Source organism: Bison bison, unplaced genomic scaffold (genome assembly GCF_000754665.1).
Source record: "Bison bison bison isolate TAMUID 2011002044 unplaced genomic scaffold, Bison_UMD1.0 scf7180017864209, whole genome shotgun sequence".
NCBI classification, from domain to species: Eukaryota; Metazoa; Chordata; class Mammalia; order Artiodactyla; family Bovidae; genus Bison; species Bison bison.
The window spans coordinates 2,754,193-2,770,615 of record NW_011494781.1 but is presented as its reverse complement, the minus strand read 5'-3'; the positions used below and the strand labels follow the sequence as shown (position 1 = coordinate 2,770,615).

Sequence of the window (16,423 nt, the reverse complement as noted above, 5' to 3'; positions counted from 1 at the left end):
CAGAGAACTTCCACACAGAGCATCCCATTTGGTCCCCAGGAAGCCCAAGTTTACACATAAGCTACTTTAGGCTCATGGATGCAAACGGTTTCTGTTGAGTAACTGCAGCTGCCCTGCTCAGAACATGCCCTTCCCACTGGGGTGCCCAGTGGAGCTACCACGGGCCGAGCCTGGCCAAGGTCCATGCCCTGTCATGGCCATTAGCATAGAGGAGAACAACTGGCCTGAGATGGGCTGACTCCCAGCTCCACGGTCTCTTCCAGGATTCTGAAAGCTAGAAGAGTGAGGTAAAGAGCAGGCCCATGGCACATTAACAAAGGGCATCAGAGAACCAATCCTCTAGCCATTGTTTCAGAGTTTTCCAGAGCTGCGACAAAGTTTTTTCTTTTTCTTTCAATTTGTAGTTATTATGGTCCTTTTTGTATCAGGTGTTATCTTGTTAGCACAATCTTTTCCCAGTCATGATATCCCAGTATTCTTCCTTTCTTTTCTTTCTTCTCCCTCATGTCAACATATCAACAGTTGATTTCTGTTGCTGGAACAGCTAATAAGACCATCACTAGTAGAAACTCTGCACTGGTGACTGGCTCATGTCAAATAGGTCTCAGAGACCACACATCACTCCCCAGTGGCCAGTGGTATGAAAGTAGGCAAAGCAGCAGTGAAACTCCCTTTCTCATGTCAGAATCGAAAGCAGTGACCAGGGGAAGAGAGCATGGAAACAGGCTACATATTGCATGACTCCAACGGAATGACTGAACTTTTAAAAAATAAAGTAAGATTGGAGATGTGCTCACAAGAGGGATTAAGATAGGGAATCAGGAAGAATGGATGCAGAGTGGTCTAGCCCTATAATAAACAGACCACAGTAGAGTTCAACCACGGCCTATACCCAAACCCATTTTTGAATTTTAGTTAAAGGAAAAAAACAAAGAGCATTTCATGACACTTGAAAACAACATGAAACTCACATCTGAGTGTCCATAAATAGTTACATTGGAACACAGCCACTCCCTTTTGTTTATCTGTTATCTATGGCTGCTTTTGCATTACAGCCACAGAGTTAAGTTGTTGCAGAATCACATGGTTTACAATGCTTAAAATATTTGCTCTCTGGTCTGCTGGCCAGACAAAGAAAAGGTCTTAGAGAAAGGTCTGTCGACCCCTGCACCAAAGCTCTTTCAAGTCAAGATCTTTTTGTTTTGGCAACTATGGAACCTCCCAGCCTTTGGGTCTCATTCCTGCCCAAGATCCCTAACCTACTAAGCCCGCAAGGTCTCCTGTCCACAGCCTGAGGCAGGCCTCTTTCAGGGCAACACAACTGCAGTGAGACAGAAACCAGCTACATGCACCCATGGTCACCAGAGACCTTCACTTGGAATTATGTCAAACATCATGGCATATATATGAGGGAAAAAAGCACATGGAAGAGAAAAATCCGTGATAAACAACTGAAAAACTGACTATGCAGGAAAGACATACGATGCAAATAACTGTATCCTTTAAACAAACAAAAATAATAATTATAATCAGAAAATATGAAAGGGTTCCTAGTAATTAAAAATGTTTCTGTAAAGCAGTCAACAGATGCTCTCTAAAGTATACACACCAAGAAACAGAATCTATTAATAAAATATAAAATAAGACCAGAAATCAATAAAGAAGTGGTTACCTTTGGAAGGAAGGGCAATTTTTTTTACTTCTTATAAATTATCTTTTAGTCCCATTTTTCCTTTCATATAAAAGCCTTGATAGTGTTTTATGAAAATCAAAGCAAATTGTAACTACCCAAAACTCATTCCCAAATTGCTCTGCTCCTTTGCCCTCTCACTGCTCCCATCCAGTGCCCCCAACCTTCCTCCCTTTCTGAGTCCCTATCCCAGTTTCTAAAGTCCCTCAGACGGCCTAGTTTGTCATCTGGCATCTGTCAGAATCCTGGGCTGGAGCCCAACTAGGGCTTTCGGACTTACTCATTCACTGGCAGCCAAGCACTCCCATCGCCTAACACGGTTCACACCATTCTCTCTCATGGCTTCTACCATGAAGTCTGGGCAGAGGAGCAACCCCCAAGGCAGGAACAGGGACTCAAAAATGCAGCTACAACACAGACTGAGAAGTCAAGCCCACAGATCAGTCAGGTCTCTGACCACCGTGCCCTGTTCATGGGGGCAATCTGCGGGACGTTAGGTAGGGCTTCCTGGTGCCCTACTCAGGAGTTTGCCCTCTGCTCGCTCTGCACTAAGTTCCCGTGGAAGGAAACTGTCATGTCCAGCAAACCCGAACAACAGCACAAGATGAGCAACCACCTCTCCAAGTCTGTCTACCAATAATGCAAGGCCTAGAGGGACCTCCTTGTCTAGGGTGTTTGAAAACATCAAGCTATCTAGTTTTCCAGGAAAAGATCCATGGGCCCAGGCAGAAGCCCTGGATCTGCTAGGGATCACGTGGTTCAACTCAGATGCCTTTCCTTTCTGTCTCAGTCTAAACCTGTATAAAATTAGGATGATAATAATAATGAATACTGTGAATAATAACGGCTACTGTGGGAATCAAATGAGAAAATGGATAGGAAAGCTTTTTAAGTGCCAACCAAGTCTAAAATTACTAATAGTTATCAAAGTTTTTAACACTTAGTTTGCAAATGGGTGAGTAAAGTTTGCATTATCTGGGCAAAACTGGCATCAGTTCTAATATGGACATCACAAAACTGGGCAAGCCAGCTGCATGAACAGACTCCATCAGGCACTGTAAAAATGCCCATCTCCCTGAGGCGGGGCAGGACAGTCAAGGGCATTTGCGATCAATCAGACTCAAGCTTGAAGAGTGACCTGGCACAGTGACTGAGCCTCCTGTAGCTCACACTTTCCACTGTACAATGGGACTCCCACACCTCACAAGTTGACTGTGATGTTTAAAGACAAAGAGAATAAAGGCAAAGGGCTGCAAGACTGAGGACACAGCAGAATCCACAGCGCTCATCCTGGCCCCCTCCCAGGCAGCTCACCTCATGCAGATCCCAGGCACGCACGGTGCCATCTGAGGACACGGTGCACACCACGGACTTGTCCTGACCATCAAACCGGTACTCGCTGGTTGAGATGTAGGCCAGATCATCTATCTCTCCTGAAGAAGAACACAGACTTGCCTTGAGCACACATATGGGTGCTCAGGATATGAACACTCAGCTTGGTAGGTGGGACAGTCATCCCTCTTTCTCTCTCAGAAGCAGTGCTGATTCAGGGCACAGCGGTGGACACACAGAGTTAGGGCTTCAGACTTACAACCCGGGTATCATGCCCAGGACTGCCTACCATCCCACTGGTCATGTAACTGTCAATAATTTCCTTATGTTAGTTTCTTTCTGCTCTGAAACAGATGTAATGATCTCTGTGAGGATCAAATTATATAGAACAAGTATAGAAACCAGCAAGGGCATATCCTCATTAAGTAGCCCTTTCCAACTAACTGGCTGAAAGACCAAATCCCTGGAGACGTGACCAGGGAAGCTGTGGGAATGTAGAGTTACCACTTTGTCACCCCATACCTTTGTGCCCAGCAAGGGCTCTGCAGGTAAAGTCCTCTGGCCGCCCAGATGCCATTCGGAACTCAAGCTCAGATCGGCGGAGATAGTACTGTTTCCATGTCTGTGTGCCCAGGGTCATCTGGGAGGCTTTACAGGAGGACCAGCGTCTCAGACACAGCTGCCTGAAACACAGGCCCCAGTCCCAGGCAGAAGAGGAGTCATTACAAGGTGCTTTGGCATCAGCAGGCCTAGTTTCAATTCCCAGTTTTAGCATCTATTAACATTAGCCTGGACAACTCATTCTGTCTATGTAGGCCTCAATTTCCTTTGAGGAATCCAGTGCTGAGGTGGGATGCAGGTTTTCCTATACTCACTGAAACTCTGCTTATTCTATCAGAAGTAGCATATCACAGCCTGTGGGCAGAATGAGCATCCAGATTACCTTGTCTGGTCTGCTTAGGACTGAAAGCGAAAGTGAAGTCACTCAGTCATGTCCAATTCTTTGCAACCCCATGGACTGCCAGGCTCCTTTACGAGATTTTCCATGCAAGAGTATTGGAGTGGGTTGCCATTTCCTTCTCCAAGGGATCTTCCCAACCCAGGGCTTGAACCCGGGTCTTCTGCATTGCAGGCAGACTCTTTACCATCTAAGCCACTAGGGAATCCCTTTGCATAGGACTGGCCTACATGAAGTAGTTGCGCACACTTAAAAATCAAATTTCACACACATATCAGGTAAAAGAAGGTTTAGCTATATTGAAATCAAATTACCACCTGATAAAACTTGTCTGGGGCCACAGAGAACTGTCCCCTTCAGACAAGAATGGGCTTTCAGGAAATTCCCTAGCAGTCCAGTGGTCAGGACTCTGCACTTTCACTGCTGAAGACCTTACTTTTCAGTCTCTGGTTGGGGAACGAGGATCCCACAAGCTGAATGGCACCGTCAAAAAAAAAAGAATCAGCTCCACCACAGCCTTCACCGCTTGTGTCATCTCCTGGACTAAGAAGCTGATTACCAACTGCCTCACATCATTACTCTCATGCTGTTGATTTTCATTTAGGTGAAATAAGCAGAAAGGGGACTTTCTTGTACACATGTCAACTTAAACAGTTTGAAAATAAAAACTAGACCAAGAAGACAACGTAGTTTTAAGAAAAAAAGGGAGAAAGCATGTTTCTTTGTGGAAGTGAAGCCTGTTTCTACATTGTTAAGGCCATTATACATCAAACCGTAAGTAGGAACCATAAGGAATATTCAGAAGAAATAAAACCAAATGATCTGACTAAAAAAGGGCACACTGTCAATACAGTTGAAGTGTGCGTATAAGTATATACATCTCTGAAATACAAAGATGTATCAAGTGAAAAAATCAAAACCCTTGGCATCAAAACCTTTCAGATACCAGCTGACAGCAAAACAATCTAATGTGCACAACAGAAATTACATACCTTAAACAAAAGGAAATGTCTGCAGTTTTACTTTTAACCAAAAAACTAATGCTTAGTGTGTTAAAGAAATGGCACAATTTAATTAAAAGGTCAAAGGGGAAAAAAAGGTCATGAAGCATTTTAAAGAAATACCATGAAGTATTTTAAATTAGAATTGGAGTACATATTAAAAACACATGATCAGTTAATCACATTCATTTACTGTGTCCATAAGAATTTCACTGGGCCTGAGGAATTTTGGGGTCTGGTACCCACACAGGCACAGCATCAGAAATGATATGTGCATGTGACAATGCTCCTGGAATGTGTTGTCCCAGAAACAGAAACCCAGTGTTTTTATATGAACATAGGTACAATCTTAAGCAATGACTTTATGCTACAAAGAGTTAACACCAGATACTGAAAAATAATCATCAACTGAAAACCTATCTGTGACTTGGCTTGCAGAAGGCTGAACAATCTGCTTCAGGAACCTGGAGGTGCATACAATATGGTGACACATGACACATATGTGGGGGTCAGGTGATAAGCTGCTGCAAAGATTTTTTGAATTGCTGCAAAAAATATACTTACTTGTGTTACTCAAAGGGAAATTTCTACCCCAGCTTATCAGTAAAAATGAAAACAAATACTAGGGTTTAGGGTTGGCATTCTACCCATTTCAGTTGTGAGCACTGTACTACAAGTTCAGTTCAATTCAGTTGCTCAGTCTTGTCCGACTCTTTGTGACCCCATGGGCTGCAGCATACCAAGCCTCCCTGTCCACCATCAACTCCTGGAGTTTACCCAAACTCATGTCCATTGAGTCGGTGATGCCATCCAACCATCTCATCCTCTGTCGTTCCCTTCTCCTCCCACCTTCAATTTTTCCCAGCATCAGGGTCTTTTCTAATGAGCCAGTTCTTCGCATCAGGTAGCCAAAGTAGTGGAGTTTCAGTTTTAGCATCAGGCTTTCCAATGAATATTCAGGACTGATTTCCTTTAGGATGGACTGGTTGGATCTCCTTGCAGTCCAGGGGACTCTTAAGAGTGTTCTACAACACCACAGTGCAAAAGCATCAATTTCTCGGCACTCAGCTTTCTTTATAGTCCAACTCTCACATCCATACATGACCACTGGAAAAACCATAGCTTTGACTAAACAGACCTTTGTTGGCAAAGTAATGTCTCTGCTTTTTAGCATGCTGTCTAGGTTGGTCATAACTTTTCTTCCAAGGAGCCAAGCGTCTTTTAATTTCATGGCTGCAGTCACCATCTGCATTGATTGTGGCCCAAAAAAAGTCTCTCACTGTTTCCACCATTTCCCCATCTATTTACCATGAACTGATGGGACCGGATGCCATGATCTTACTTTTCTGAATGTTGAGTTTTAAGCCAACTTTTTCACTCTCCTCTTTCACTTTCATCAAGAGGCTCTTTAGTTCTTTTTCACTTTCTGCCATAAGGGTGGTGTCATCTGCATATCTGAGGTTATTGATATTTCTCCCGGCAATCTTGATTCCAGCTTTTACTTCTTCCAGCCCAGCGTTTCTCATGATGTACTCTGCATAGAAGTTAAATAAGCACAGTGACAATATACAGTCTTGCTGTACTCCTTTCCCAATTTGGAACCAGTCTGAATTTCCATGTCCAGTTCTAACTGCTGCTTCCTGCATACAGGTTTCTCAAGAGGCAGGTCAGGTGGTCTGGTATTCCCATCTCTTTCAGAATTTTCCACAGTTTATTGTGATCCACACAGAATAAACCACACACAATTCTGGCCTTGGAGTACAGAATGAAGCAAGAGAATGCATTGGTCATAGCAAACATCCTCTTCCAACAACATAAGAGAAGACTCTACACATGGACATCACCAGATGGTCAACACCGAAATCAGATGGATTATATTCTTTGCAGCCAAAGATAGAGAAGCTCTATACAGTCAGCAAAAACAAGACTGGGAGCTGACTGTGGCTCCGATCATGAACTCCTTATTGTTAAATTCAGACTTAAATTGAAGAAAGTAGGGAAAACCACTAGATCATTCAGGTATGACCTAAATCAAATCCCTTATGACTATACTAAAGTGGAAGTGAGAAATAAGATTTAAAGGACTAGATCTGATAGAGTGCCTGATGATGCCTGATGAATTATGGACAGAGGTTTGTGACACTATACAGGAGACAGGAATCAAGACCATCCCCATGGAAAAGAAATGCAAAAAGGCAAAATGGCTGTCTGAGGAGGCCTTACAAATAGCTGTGAAAAGAAGAGAAGTAAAAAGCAAAGGAGAAAAGGAAAGACATACACATTTGAACAATGCCATTACAGCAAAGATGAAATCAAAATGGCTTATCTGTCCATCAATTTGTCTATCAGCCAGCTGCATTCAATCTGTTATACACATCTGCCCCTGAGTTTGGTACCCCCGCCCCTAAGATTAACCTCCAATTGATTAATAAACTCTCTTTTATTTCAATATACTATTAAAGAAAAGTCTTATTCTCCAAGTAGGGAGGAGTTTCCTGCTGGTAGGGGCTGTGGTTTGTCTGTTCCTGTCTCCTTAACAGAAATGCAGTGAGTGCTAAAAAGGGCCACCCCTCTCTTCTTCAAAGCATACTCTTTCCTGAGAGGCCTGGTTTTTCCTTCACTCACCTCCACAGTTCCTTGGTCCTTGAAGCCTCATTCCAGACCTAGAAAAGGAGGAGAGAGAAAACAGTGATCTGTTCAGTCAGCAAGCAATCAGTGACTAGCCTGCCAGGCCCTGTGGAGGTGACAGAGTGCTGAATGAGATCCAGTGCTGGCATTCAAGAACATTCACCCTGAGGTGACATATTCAGACAATCAAATAAAACCCACCAAATGATGAATGAGGAAGGAAAAAGAATGACCAACTCAACTGGGGCCAAGAGGTTCAGAAGAAATGATGGATCAAGCCCTGAAGGATGTCCTCTTAAGTGGCTGTCCTCTAATAAAATGCCTGAAGCAATTTCAGGGAGAGCCATCCACCTCGGCAAAGATTCACAAGTGTGAAAAAGATGATGAGCAGGTTGCCTTCATCAGAACACAGAGAAAGGAGCTGGAGACAGGCTTAGACCAACTCTTGGAAGGGCAAAAACAGTGAGAAGTCACTTGAGAATTGTAAATGGCAGAGCGACATGCCAAACTGTTTCAGGAAGGTCACTAGATGCTATGAGAAGGAAGAACTGAAGAACGCAGAGCAGCAGGGCCCATAAGAAGGCTGCTGCAATGGAGTAAATTAAGGCCCTGGCTAAAGAGATGTCCCAGAGATGTCAAGGTGGCAGAATGGACTCCTATCTGGGGAGGGTACATAGGCCCTATTCCCACAAACTGCTATCTGCAGAAATGTCTGGAAGAGGCTCAGGTGGCCCCGGACAGGATCAGAGTGCCATGCTTCCCTCTCCCTCAGGCCACACCTGCATCCTGGAACCTCCTGGCCTCTCTAGCTGGGCCACCCTGGATTCAGGAGCCTACCCATCCTCATGAAAACCACTCGGGAGCTTTCTGTGGCCGAGACCTACTGAGGCTCCCTTCCAGATATGTGGCTTACCAGGCCCTGGTAGAAGTAACAACCTTCCTGTCTGAGCCCAGGCTCCTACTTCTGCCGCCCTCACTCATCCAAGTTCAAAAATTTCAGCCTTTAACAAGTCCTTTTGGAGACTTCCCTGGTAGTCCAGGCACTAAGACACTGTACTGCCAATGCAGGGGCCTGGCTTTGATCCCTGATCAGGGAACTAGATCCTGCATGCTGCAATGAAAACGGAAGATTCTGTGTGTGACAACTGAGAACCAGTTTAGCCAAATTAAAAAAAAAAAGGAAGTTTTTTTGGCTGGAAGGAATGTAAAGTTGATATTTTGCAAAGATCAAACCTGACAAGATTATCCATTCTCCTTTTACACAGTTCCCAGTTCAAAACCCAAATGAGATCTTATTTCCCTAATATTTATAATCCCTAATAATTATAAAATGTAATGAAACCTACAAAATAGATGCTACCCACCTTTGGGCTTCCCTGGTGGCTCAGATGGTAAAGAATCTACCTGCAATGCAGGAGACCTGGGTTTGATCCCTGGGTCAGGAAGATTCCCTGGAGAATCGAATGGCTATCCACTCCAGTATTCTTACCTGGAGAATTTCATGGACAGAGGAGTCTGGCAGGCTACAGTCCATAGGGTCGCAGAAGAGTAGACACAACTGAGCAACATTTTCACTAACATTTTCACTTTCAAGTCCTCTGAGAATCTCTCTGTTAGAACCTGACCTTCATGATGACACTGTGAGGCAGGGTCTACTGACCTCATTTTACCTAACAGGGGAACCAGAACCTAGAGAATCTGCTACTATCAAAGGGTAAAAGGCACCTCCCTTTCTAAATCTGTTGGGGGACTACCTGGGTGACCTCAGCCAACGTGCTCACTACCTGATACTCATTTTCCTTACTGGTGTGTGTGCATGCTAAGTTGCTTCAGTCTCGTCTGACTCTTTGTGACCCCATGGACCATAGCCCACTAGGCTCCTTCCTCCATGGGATTCTCCCCAAAAGAATATTGGAGTGGGTTGCGATTTCCTCCTCCAGGGGATCTTCCTGACCCAGGGATGAAACCCATGTCCCTGACCAAGTACAGTCACTTGCATTGTTAGGCGGGTTCTTTACCACTAGCGCCACCTGGGAAGCCTAATACCTTACTGGTACAACTGGGGATAACAACCCAGGATTGTTACTCTACACATTTAAATTGTAATTACACAAAGAGGTAAAGGTCTGTCTGTTTACCTTTTGTAAAGTGATACAATAATGTATTTTTAAAAGTGAAGAAATTATTTCACTCAACAAACATTTACTGAGGACCTTAAATATCAAGGGGGTTGAGATGGTTGGATGGCATCACCGATTCAATGGACATGAATTTAGGCAAACTCTGGGAGATGGTCAGCAACAGAGATGCCTGGCGTGTTGCAGTCCATGGGGTCGTAAAGAGTGAGACACGACTTGGCGTGACTGAACAACAATTAAATATCAAGCCATATACTGAGTGTATACACACAACGATTATACAGTGATTTTATACACAGTGATGCAAGAAACAAGTTCCCCACTCTTAGAAATGAGTCTAGTGGGGGTGGGGGGTGAGGAGCAGATATTTAACAAATAACACTGTACGATCATGTGGTTACAGCTGTGCTGATGGAGCGCACAGAGGAGAAAGCGCTCAGAACACGTGTAACATGCGCAGAAGCGCAGACCAGACTACCACATTCAACAGGCACTTAGGGAACACAGCCAGAATGAGAGTTCGACTGGCTGAGAAGGGGTAGCCCGAGCCTGCAGGAGGAGGCGCCACTCACAGGGAGAGCAAGGATTTCCGGGCAGGCCCCATAAGGGAACTTTCAGAACATTCCAGAAGAGGCGGGATCTCTAAGTCAATCTTGGGGTGAACTCTGTTCACAGGTACCCAGCGCAGGTCAACCCAACAGGAGCTCTGGACACACTCTAGACAGATGGAGGGACGGAGGAGTAACAGGCTTTCTGAGCGACCCCTTCAAACGCTGAGGAGGTCATCACCCCGGGGGCCACGAGCGTCCTTTGCTAATTCCGGGCGGATTCAGGACCGCCGCACGCCCCCTCCCAGATTTGGGAAACTGAGGCCTAGAGGGAACGGACCAACCGTGGACACGCCAGTGACCATGAGCCCAGCCCTGCCTCCCACCTGGGACGGGACTCACTACCTTGTCCACTTGGGCGGCGCACAGCAGGTCGCGAGCCTCCAAGAAGGAAAAGACGTGCAACAGTTCATGCAAACCCAACTGCGGCTCCATGGCGCCCGCCGCCCAGGACGCCGGGTTGGGCCACGCCTTCGCTGTGCTTCCGCCCCCCACGGCCGAGCCCCGCCCCCGACGGCCGAGCTCCGCCCCTCAAGCTGAACCTCTTTCCGCAGGCCGCGCCCCGCCCAGCCCGCCGGCTTCCGCCCGGCTGGCATAATTCTTGCCGAGCAGCGGTGCTGTTGCTACTTACAGTAATAGCACGCCGGATCCGCTTCTGTTAGTCTTCATCTGGCTTTTGAGCTTCCCCTTGGCACTTGCTCTTGTCCTGACAGTAGCCCAGAACCTCGCTCACCCTCTTATACTGACATTCATCCTCGTTCTGACCTTCGCCCTTGCACTGACCCTTACACTGGAACTTGTGGTGCCCCTGCACCAAGTACCTCCTGAGCCCTTGCCCTGGTGCTGGCCCTTATCCAGACCTTGTACCTTTTCTTCAGCCTCACCCTAATCATCGCGCTTGACCTCATTAGCATCTGACATCTACCCCACCCCTATTCTTACCCTCACTTGATCCTGACACACCCTAACATTCCTTCACCCTGACTTCTGCCCTAGCCATGACTCTTGCCTTCACAATCACCTTCACAGAGACCCCCAGCCTCCCTCTTACCCTGGCACTGGCCCTCACCTAGTGTCTCCTTTGTCATGACCCCTGCCTTGGCCCTGACCCCGGAGCTCACTCTGGACTTGGTCATGACCATACCAAAGATCAGAGTTAGTGTAAGGGTGAGGATCATGATCTAGCTCAGTGTCAGAGCAGTTAGGGTCACAGTCAGGATGAGGGTAAGATCAGGGACAGATTGATGAAGATCAGAAATTGGGGTGAGTGTCCAGTTCAAGGTAAAACTCTATGTCAGGTTAAGGGTTAAGATAAGAAAAAGGTCAGGGTTGTGTCATTGGAATCAGGTTCAAGGACAAGATCAGTGTGAGGGAAATTTTAGATTCAGGGTTAGGTTCAAGATCCAGTTCAAGTTTGAGATCAGTGTGAAAGTCAAGATCAAGTTGTGCCTCCATTGCAGAGGGTCAGTGAGAGGATGAATGTCAGGATAAGAAAGATGGTATTTTGGGGATGAAAGTAAAAGTTGGGTTCAGGTTGACAGTGCATGGCCATTTCAGAGTAGGATTCAGGGTCAAGTTGAGGGTGAGGTTGATGTTCAGAATTAGAATCAGTGTTGGATTCAGGGTCAAGATCAATGTGAGGATAATGTTAGTGTCAAGGTGAGCATGAAAGTCAAGGTCAATTAAAAGTCAAGGTGGGGTTCCATTTCTACTCCTGCTGGCAGGAATTAAGTTTTCCTCCAACTCTCCCTCCCCTCCCCCCATTACATTGGCCCAATCTGCATAATCCAGGACACTCTTTACATCTCACTCCTTTAATTACATTTGCAAAATCCCTTGTGTGTGTAAAACAGCATATTCATAGCTTAGGACATGGGCATTTTAAAGGGAACATTAGTCTGCTTACCACAGAGGGTCAGCTTTTGGCTTGTAGTAAAAATCAGGCTTAAGTTTCAACGTGAGAATAGGTCAAGATGGAGGTGATGATCAGGCTGAGGATCAGAGTCATCATAATTATGAAGGGCTATGTCACCCTGAAGTTCAATTTTAGAGTTAAGGTCTAGGTCAAGTTCAAGGTCATGATGGGATTAGGGTGTCAGTGGTGTCAGCCAAGTGTGAGTCTATGGCAAGATGAGTGTCAGAACCAGAGTCATGATCAGGTATGGGGTGCAGACTAGTTTCAGTTTCAGCTTGAGTACAGTGGCTCAGACAGTAAAGTATCTGCCTGCAATGCAGGAGACCCAAGTTCGATCCCAGGGTCAACATGAGAAACAAAGATAAATACCAGTTAGACAGTCATGGTTAAGGTGAAAAGGAGAGCCAAGTTCAAGGACAAGGTTAAGTTCTAGGTCAAATGAGGTCAGAGTTTGGATGAGGGTCAGAGTCAATGCTAAGATCAAAGCCAAGCCAGTGGTGGGGGGGGGGGGTGCGGGGGGGATGGAGAAGGGGCTGCCAAAGAACTAAGGGAAGGTGAGAGTGAGGGTATGTACCAGGGTCAGGGTAATAGGGTCAGGTTAAATGTAAGGCTCAAGGTCAAGGCTAGGGTCTGTGTTGGGGGTGGGGGTAAGGTTTATAGAGTCTTTGTGAGCAGAACTGGCTGAGTGTCAGTGATCAGGGTTTGGGTCCAGACCCACATTCATATGGAGGTGAGAGATACCAGAAATTGAGCTAGACTGAAGCTTAGTCTTCAGATGTGGCTGGACAAACAGGCAGAGGCTAGATGCTTAAAACACCTTTAAAGTCACATGAGACACTTAAACTTATCCCTGCAAACAACAACTGAGTTTACTGTATTTTACCCTCAAAGAGCCTAGAGGGCAGTGATGGTGGCAGTTAGTCACCTCTGTAACCTCAGCGCTTGCAGAAGTTTATACATATGAGGACAAAATGTATATTTTGAATAACATACTGCTAGTATTTTAAGTTTCTCTTAAAATACTAGTTTCTCTCACTTGTCTGTTTTTAATCTATCCATGAACAAACAGCACATTGTCTTATTTACTATACCCTATGTCTTGGTATCTGATACGGTAAATCCTTTTATTGCTTTTCTCCTTTTCTTCTTCTCCCTCCTCTTAACCTTTTCATTTCCACATATGTATTTTAGAATTGGCTTACCAAGTTATTAAATAAGAAAGACAAGAGCAAGTTCGGATTGTTTTGGTATTTACTGAATTAACAAGTGAATTCCAGGAATGTCTCTTATTTGCAAGATATCTCTGAGTGAAGAGGTTCATTTGATCCCAGCCTACCCTTATCCTGAGGGTGATGCTGGTAAACCAGTTTAAGGTGTGGAGGGTCACTACCGGGTCCCCCACTTGAGCCACCCCTGGCCCTTGACTTCTGCCACCTTACCTCTAAATGGGAGCTCTGTTAAATGAAGAACCTAGGAAGCCCCCAAGACTATAAAGTAGCCATGAGTGGGGCCACTTTCCAAGTGAGCAGAAACAAGGGCCAAGAGATGATGCCACCTCAGCCACTTCTCTCTATATGAACTACGGAAGAAGGGCTTACGTCACATAGAACTACTAAGGGTTTTTATAATAAATCTCAAAATTGAACTAGTGTTTAATGTCTGAGAACAAAATCAAACCAAACTTTCCTTCTCACTTGGGTTTCCAACATGAGGACATCTTAAACTCAGTGCTCCCTTGGATGGTTCTACTGGGACAATCCCTGCCTGGTGGAATCCCTGATGATGGCAGGCTTCGTAGTGGAGCTCACTGCCCCCTCCTGATGGATCCCTCGGCAGCACACAAAATTGGAGGCTGACAGCACAGGTTGAGGGCGCCCTCTGCTGGGGCTGGATGGCCTCATCGTCTGGCCAGGACCAGGGCCACTGTGGTTGAAATCAGGCTGGAGCAGAAGAACGAGTGGCTTGGGTTGTCCTTGGGAGGGGCAGGAAGTTGGGGGGACAAGCCAACTGGGCCTGGCCCTGCATCTCAGCCCTCCGGGATGAAAGGCCGAATCAGCTCCGGGTTCAACAGTGACTCCTCGAGAGGCCGGTCCACGTGGAAGTCATGGACGTGGGGGGGTCCTGGGTGGGCCTTCGGGGCAGGTCCCCCTGGGCGCTGGGGGATTGGCAGCTCCGAGGGGTGGACAGGCAGGGGAGCTGTGAAGAAGTAGTGGTGCAGGAGGGCCTGAGGGGAGAAAGCAAGAGACAGCAAAAGGAAACCGGTCACTGCAGCCTTCCAGGTTCAGTTCACTTCCCTCTGGGGGGGATGTGAATACCCGAGAATACCCTGGAAGAAATTTTCTCATTCATGCCTTCTCCATTCAAGATGATCCCAACAGCTCTGAGTGTTCACTGTTTCAGCACTGCTCCAAAGACAGGAGATGTAGCAGTGAACTAACAAAGAGCTCTGCCTTCAAGTCTTCCATATAGTCAGGGGTTGGACACGACTGAGCGACTAAGCACAGCACAGCACAGGGGGCGATAACAAGGTAAAGTAAGATAAACAGCGCACCAGATGATTGGTGCTGTGGGAAAAAGAAAGTCAGAGCATGGACAAGGAAAACTAGGGCAGCTGCAGGCCTGAAGAATGGGAGGGTAGGCCCCGAGAGGTAGCACTTGAGCAGAGATCTGGAAGCTGAATGAGTGAGGCTCTGGGACAGAAGTGCACAGACCTTAGGACCTGGAGGAGGCCTGGGGTCCCAGGGAGTGAGCAAGGGGAAGGGAGCTGCAGGGTCACAAATGTGACGGCTCCACGTGTGTGATGCCTGTGGGTCACTAGGACCTGGGCTTCTCAGCTGAGGAGAGAGCCCTGCAGGGGAAGATGTGACAGCCTGCCTGGACAAGGTCCCTCTCTCTGCCGAGTGGAGGAGAGATCGAATGGGAGGAGGAGAAGCAAACTCTGGGAAGCAATTGGGGACTTGCAGGGAGGCAGGAGGCACTTAGATTGGAGGCAGCAGCGGGGGGCTGAGAAGTGGTCGGCTGGCTTTGTGCACGCGTGCTAAGTCGCTTCAGGCATGTCCAACTCTTTGCCCACCAGGCTCCTCTGTCCTTAGGATTTCCCAGGCAAGAATACTGGAGTGAGGTACCATTCCCTTCTCCAGAGGATCTTCCTGACCCAGGGATCGAACCTGCATCTTTTTTTTTTTAATGTCTCCTGCACTGGCAGGTAGATTCTTTATCACTAACACTACCTGGGAAGCCTCGGTTGGCTTCAGTACATCCTAAAGGCATTGCTGACATTGGAACTCATAGGGGTGTATGTAAACACACACTGCTTGCTCCAAGGGCAGGGAGGTGAGGCTGCCATGAGGCCAGATGGACAGGTACATGTGACAGAGGCCTGACTCCATAAGCTATCAGCCCATGGTTCTCCCTTCCTCCCTCACCTACAGCCACAACCCCTTCTGGGTCCTCCTCTCCAGGCCTCTGCTCATCATTTCTCTTGGGATAATAGACCCGCCCCACTCCCCCCGCCCTTCTCCAGAAGACCTGCATGACCCCAGAGTCAGTCCCAACATCCCTCCCCTTGATGCCCACAGACTGGCTGCCCTGCCCCACCACAGGGTGGAGAGCCCAGAGGAACAAGTCATGTCTGTTCACGCGGGATCAGGACCCAAGACAATGCTGGGCATGTGCCAGATGCTAGTAAATTCTTCTTGAAGGAATGAAGGGATGAAGAAGCGAGATGCACTCTTCAGCGAGGTGGGCATGCCCTTTTAATATGGCCACTCCTAGCCACCTGCTGCCTCTCAAGGGTCTGCTCAGGAGAGGTACACCTTCTCCATGCCCCCTGTCTCCAGGGGTGCTGTTCCCAGCCCATCACAGGTTCTGAGGACCTCAACCTGCTGAGTCACAGGGGCATGAACAAGGAGGGTCAGGGCAATGGGCGTCTTCCTACCTGGGAGGCAGAGATGCGCTGTTGTGGTGGGTAGAGGAGGAACCGCCCTAGCAGGTCCAAGGCCTGGGGAGAGGCATCGGGCAGCACCTCCTCCAGGGGCACAGGTGCCTGCTCCTTGAAGGAGATCTTGTTGTAGTCGGGCAGCTCAGTGATCTCCTGGAGGAGAAGGGGGCTCATCACGGCTGGCGCCCACCCTGTCAGCCCCCCTCAGGAGTC

The 16,423-nt window shown here is 47.1% G+C and overlaps 2 protein-coding genes across 5 annotated transcripts in view; both read right to left on the bottom strand.

Annotated features, from left to right (window-relative positions):
• Positions 1 to 10,840, bottom strand: part of FBXW12 (F-box and WD repeat domain containing 12) — a 34,228-nt gene extending 23,388 nt beyond the window's left edge. For 2 of the 4 annotated variants that reach the window (XM_010844809.1, XM_010844812.1), the window contains exons 1-4: positions 10,701 to 10,840; positions 7,607 to 7,644; positions 3,545 to 3,705; positions 3,005 to 3,123 (exon numbers count right to left, since the gene is read on the bottom strand). In XM_010844809.1, coding sequence (XP_010843111.1) covers positions 3,005 to 3,123; positions 3,545 to 3,705; positions 7,607 to 7,644; positions 10,701 to 10,790 — 408 coding nt within the window. In that variant the 5' untranslated portion in view covers positions 10,791 to 10,840. Of the gene's footprint in view, positions 1 to 3,004; positions 3,124 to 3,544; positions 3,706 to 5,545; positions 5,728 to 7,606; positions 7,645 to 10,700 lie in introns of those variants that run through there. The other 2 variants (XM_010844810.1, XM_010844811.1) reach the window with 2 other exon arrangements.
• A 2,663-nt stretch (positions 10,841 to 13,503) lies between these two features.
• The window catches only part of CDK20 (cyclin-dependent kinase 20), a 9,206-nt gene continuing 6,286 nt past the window's right edge, over positions 13,504 to 16,423 (bottom strand). Inside the window, exons 7-8 of the mRNA XM_010844807.1 lie at positions 16,208 to 16,363; positions 13,504 to 14,494 (exon numbers count right to left, since the gene is read on the bottom strand). Coding sequence (XP_010843109.1) covers positions 14,297 to 14,494; positions 16,208 to 16,363 — 354 coding nt within the window. The 3' untranslated portion in view covers positions 13,504 to 14,296. The remainder of the gene's footprint in view (positions 14,495 to 16,207; positions 16,364 to 16,423) is intronic.